Genomic DNA, 5,438 nt, shown 5'->3' on the forward strand with positions numbered 1-5,438 from the left:
TGTTTATAGTGGAAGAAAATATATATTTATATATTACATTTCCGTATGTCATACACATATAACACCAGATGACTCTTATTATTAAATGCATAATCAGAGATAATTCTGATGAGATCATTTTTTTAAAATATTATTTTAATTTTTACTAAAATAAGGATAAGAACATTATCAATCCTCAAAAAAAAATTAATAGAACATATCTTACTGTGGCACTGAACATAAGATGTGATTTTTTACAATCTGGAGGATATTAGAAGGACTTCTAGTCCTACTTTATCCTATCATATTCTAATCCAAATCCGGACGATCAAATGCAGTTCAAACGATCCAATTTTTTGAACCGCAGAATTAGGCTTATATTCCACTTTGATCTCATTTCTTTGACGTGGGATTTCATTCACCTTCAACCAAACATTACCATGAGCGCAATGGTAGCTAATTCACTCACACCACTCTCACTCAAGCATGTAGTAGCCTTTGATTTGTAATATTACTGAGGTTTTGATCATTTTTTTATTTATAATAAGTTAATGTTTAGGACTAAATTGATCAGAAGGATTAAATTGCCAAGCCATCAAAGGGTTAATGACTAAATTGAAACTATTAAAAGTTTTAGGACTAAATTGGCAAATCGACAAAAGTTTTAAGAATATATTGGCATAATTGAAATATTTAAGGCTAAATTTGCTACTGTATAATAAATTTAGGATTTTTTGGACAGTTAGATCTTATATTTTATATGTTATATCACGTGAAGTCAAGCAAAGGATCCCGTCACTGAAGGCTAGAAAAGAATGACAACGTGGGTCCAAAATAGAGATTGCACATGGCCTGTGCAACATCATATTATAGTTTTTTTTTTTTGGGTCAAACATCATATTATAGTTGAATTGGCGTGTTGACTATGACCTTTGCCTTCAATCATTTTTCTAATTCATGAATTCTGAAACGGAAGGAGACTGACGATCATATTATAGTTGATAATTTCAACGAAGGTTTTTTCTGACAGTGTTAATTGAAAATATACCAAAAAAAACATTGGACACGCCTTCTCATTGACAAGGGATGTTTATCTGCAACTTTTTGAAACAAGTGCCTCCGTAATTTTTGCTTACATACATGGTGTCCTTCCAAAGAATTGCCTCGGCAAATATAACGGAGGAGGGTTAATGGTTATAACAAAACGAAAGTTCAGAAGATAGTTGCGTAACAATTAAAAGTTTATGGGCAAACTTGTATTACGCCCAAATTCAGAAGAGTTTTGGGTAGTTTTCCCTAAAAAAAATTTGAAATTTTATCTCATTCACCGGGAAGAAGTGATTATTGACTTGGTTGTTGACTTGATGGTCCAATTTTTCCTATAAATACGTTGGTTGTACTTGGTCCATTTCAACACATATTCGCCTAGAAACGAAGAAAAGCCCACCCGGAATAACCTAAACCTGTCATGGCTTACAAGAAAAAACATCTCTCAATGTTGTTCCTCGCTCGTGTCCTTCTCATGCTCATGCAAGAAATGCCTTGTCTTGCTTCATCTCAAAGCTCTTCTCAAGTGGCCCCTGCTGGTGCTAGTAACCAAACGAGAAATGAGGAAGTGGAGGCACTCCTAAAATGGAAGTCTAAGCTAGACAACGAGAGCCGCTCTGCTTTGTCTTCGTGGAAGGGAAGCAGTCCTCGTTCATGGCGTGGAATCAATTGTGATTCTTTCGGGAGTGTCACCCGCTTGGAGCTTCCAAGTTCTGCCATACGCGGTACCATTCAGCGTCTCAATTTCTCTCATTTGCCCAATTTGGTCATTCTTAGGCTTCCCGACAACCAGCTCTTCGGGAATATCCCTCCGAGCATTGGCGATCTTCCCAAGCTTCTTGGTATTGACTTTTCTCAAAACAAACTTTCGGGAAACATTCCAACTCAACTTGGATTGTTGCGTTCTTTAAAAAATCTCAAGCTTTCGCATAATAATTTTGCCGGTCCAATTCCTTCTTTCATTGGAAACATGAGCAGCTTGGAGTCGATTGTACTTGACAATAATCAACTCAGTGGGCCCATTCCAAAGGAAATAGGAATGTTGGGGTCTGTATATACAATTGATTTATCAGAGAATCATCTCATTGGATCCATCCCTGCAACTCTAGGAAATCTGAGTACTTTGGTACAACTTTACCTCTATGAAAACCAACTTTCTGGTCCCATACCTTCGGAAGTTGGAGGAATGAGAACCCTCGTAAATTTCCAACTGCTATCTAATGATTTAACAGGTCATATCCCATCATCCATAGGCAACCTGACCAATCTATATGACCTTAGCCTTTTCAATAACTCATTGTCAGGTCCTATCCCCTCCTCCATAGGTAAGTTAAGCAATCTAAGTGTTCTTTCCCTTTTCGAAAATGAGTTGACAGGCTTTCTTCCCACCGAGATGAATAATCTCACATCCCTCACAAACCTCCAGCTAGCTTATAACGACTTTGTTGGCCAATTGCCACCAGAAATATGCAGTAGCCAAGCTCTTGTGTATTTTGGTGCATCAGACAATCATTTCACTGGATCCATCCCAAGAAGCCTGAAAAATTGTTCAAGTTTGTATAGAGTTAGGCTTCAAAAAAACTCGCTGAAGGGAGATATAACCGATACTCTTGGTGTGTACCCCTCCTTAAATTACCTTGAGTTGAGCAACAACGAACTTTACGGTGAGCTACCACCGACATTGGGTCAATGTAGAAATTTGACGAGCTTGATGATCTCCAACAATAAAATCTCCGGTGCCATACCACCTCATCTTGGAAACATGACTCAATTGCAGAGACTTGACCTCTCGTCAAATTATATTGTTGGGGAAATTCCTAAAGACCTGGGAAAATTGAAGTTGCTGCAAGAGCTTTCGTTGGACTGCAACCTTCTTGCAGGCCACATCCCTCAAGAACTTGGAGCATTGTCCAATTTGCAGAAACTCAACATTGCAGGAAACAACTTGCGTGGCTCAATTCCTACCCAACTTGGGGAGGGCTCCAACCTTTTGTTCTTAAATTTAAGCAGGAATAATCTAGAAAAGAGTATTCCCATGGAGACCGGGAATCTTCATTCTCTTCAACATCTCGATCTGAGTCAAAATTTGCTCACGGGAGAAATACCAAGACAACTTGAGCTATTGCACAGATTAGAAATACTCAATCTCTCACACAATCAGCTATCGGGTTCAATTATGTCGACCTTTCAATATATGACAAGCTTGACATCCATCGACATATCGTTTAATGAGTTAGAGGGTCCTTTACCAAACATTCCAGCCTTTCATAACACTACAATTTTAGTTGTGAGAGAGAACAAAGGCTTGTGTGGAGTTATTGCTGGTCTCAGCTCCTGTACAACAGCAACGTCGAAAGGCAAAAACAAAAACAAAAAGTTCCTGCTAGTTTTGATTCCTACTTTGGGTTGCCTACTTTCTTTGCTTCTTGTTGTGGGAGCTTCAAGTATTGGATGCCGAAGAGTAAGAAATACAAAGGCTAGTTCGGCTGACGGAAGCAATGAAAACCTATGGGCAGTATGGAGCTTTGATGGAAGAATGGTTTATGAGAGCATTATTGAAGCCACGGAGGAGTTTGATGCCAAATATTGCATCGGTGTGGGAGGACATGGGAGTGTATACAAGGCCCACTTGCAAACAGGTGAGATTGTTGCTGTAAAGAAATTTAAGGAAGCTGTGGACGTGGAAATGGCCGGTAGAAAAGCATTTGAAAGGGAGATTCATACTTTGACCGGAACTCGGCATCGAAATATTGTCAAGCTCTATGGCTTTTGCTCGAGTTCTCAACATTCGTTTTTGGTGTACGAGTTCTTGGAATGTGGCAGCTTGAAGGATTTACTAAACAATGAAGAGAGGATAACAACATTTGACTGGAATAAGAGAGTGAATGTTGTTAAAGGTGTGGCACATGCTTTGTCCTACATGCACCATGAATGCTCTCCTCCTATGATTCATCGAGACGTATCGAGTAAGAACATTTTACTGGATGAAGAATACGAAGCTCACGTCTCTGATTTTGGCACGGCTAAAGTTCTAAAACCTTGTTCATCCAATTGGACTTCCTTTGCAGGCACCTTTGGATATGCAGCTCCAGGTAAGTTGGTTTCTTCAAAATTGCACCCCACTTCATTTTTATTGATAGGAAAATGAACATACAAGATCCTCATCCTTAACTACCTTCATTTAGACTTCTAAATACTTAACACCAAGTCCAAAGCTATTTGTGAAATTTGAAGGTTCGATTAAAGATTATTTGAGATGTAGGCTACCAATTAAAAAAGTGAAACTTTTTCCTAACGAAATAAAGTATGTTAAATCCCATTGGAAACTAAAGAATGTATTGATTTACACTTCATTCTCTAAATTTGATTACTCAAAATCAGTTTAGATTTACGAAGTATAGATATTGTCTAAAAGCTAGAAAAAATTTGCTTTTTTCTCTATGTAGAACTCGCATATACAATGGAAGTGAATGAAAAATGCGATGTTTATAGCTTCGGAGTGATGACATTGGAAGTACTAATGGGAAGCCATCCAGGCAATCTCATATCTTCTCTTGCGTCGTCGTTTTCATCATCATCAAGCAATTCAACAGCTTCTGCGCCACTGAAAGAAGTTTTAGATCAAAGAATTCCGTACCCAGAAGGTAATGTGCTAGGGGAAGTGGCTTTCATGACCAAGATGGCATTTTCGTGCTTAAGTCCCAGACCAAGGCATCGTCCAAGCATGCAACAAGTTTCTCGAACGATATCAGCGCGCATAGCTAGATTGGGTTGAGCGCATCTGAGGACATCAAATTGGAAGAACTAGTTGGTCCTACATGCTTCACTTATTGAGATATTTTGGTCTTTCTGTTGTAGCCCGTGGAGTAAGCCGTCTCCTTTACTTTATTTATCTTAGTTAATTCCATTATCTATTTTTGGAATGGTTCATTAGATACTCGAAAGCACTTGGGAAATACTGTCATTTGCAATTCCAACGCAGAAGAGATGGCCTACAGCTGCACATCCAATCCATAAGAATGGCTTAAAAGATAACAAGATCATGATATTTGTTGTAGCTATTACAATTTCTTGTTACAATTCTTCGCAGAATAATGCCAACTAATTTGGCTTGTCATGTAGAATTGTTAGCATTGATGTTAGAAAATGTGATAAGCTCAAAAGGTGCTGGAGCACAATTGGCGTAACGTGGCACCAAGGTTTTTGAAGTTTCCTTGGATTCTTTTAGTTGAATGTGTACCAACATCAGGAATTAAAGAAAAAATCAAATGCAGAATAGGGTGCGATTTCTTTAGATCAAAATGTTAAGTAACTTAACATCCTTCGAGTAGAGTGAACATATTTTAGTAAGGATTTTTTTGGGAATAAGTACAACATAAATTCCAAAACTTGTATCAGAAATGCAAACAAAT

General features: G+C 38.2%; 1 protein-coding gene across 2 annotated transcripts; it reads left to right on the forward strand.

Annotated features, from left to right (window-relative positions):
- The first annotated feature begins 1,381 nt into the window (after positions 1-1,381).
- On the forward strand, positions 1,382-4,956 carry LOC115676400 (MDIS1-interacting receptor like kinase 2-like). Of its 2 annotated transcripts, XM_056311209.1 has the most exons (3): positions 1,382-3,992; positions 4,095-4,118; positions 4,473-4,956. In XM_056311209.1, exons 1-3 carry the CDS (start codon positions 1,448-1,450, stop codon positions 4,799-4,801), a joined length of 2,898 nt encoding a protein of 965 aa, XP_056167184.1. In that variant the 5' UTR covers positions 1,382-1,447; the 3' UTR covers positions 4,802-4,956. The 2 variants fall into 2 exon arrangements, with proteins under 2 accessions (XP_056167184.1, XP_030455161.2); XM_030599301.2 differs by having other exon boundaries at positions 1,382-4,118.
- Positions 4,957-5,438: the final 482 nt, after the last annotated feature.

The sequence above is a fragment of the Syzygium oleosum genome, unplaced genomic scaffold (genome assembly GCF_021117445.2).
Source record: "Syzygium oleosum isolate NSW1041296 unplaced genomic scaffold, Sole_v2.1 Sole_v2.05, whole genome shotgun sequence".
Lineage (NCBI taxonomy): Eukaryota > Viridiplantae > Streptophyta > Magnoliopsida > Myrtales > Myrtaceae > Syzygium > Syzygium oleosum.

What these genes read in the sequence shown, in the direction of transcription:
- LOC115676400 (XM_030599301.2), top strand. Translation starts at nt 1,448, where the DNA reads ATGGCTTACAAGAAAAAACATCTCTCAATGTTGTTCCTCGCTCGTGTC. An exon ending in CTTTGGATATGCAGCTCCAG is followed by an intron (nt 4,119 to 4,472) that starts GTAAGTTGGTTT and finishes TTCTCTATGTAG; the next exon opens with AACTCGCATATACAATGGAA.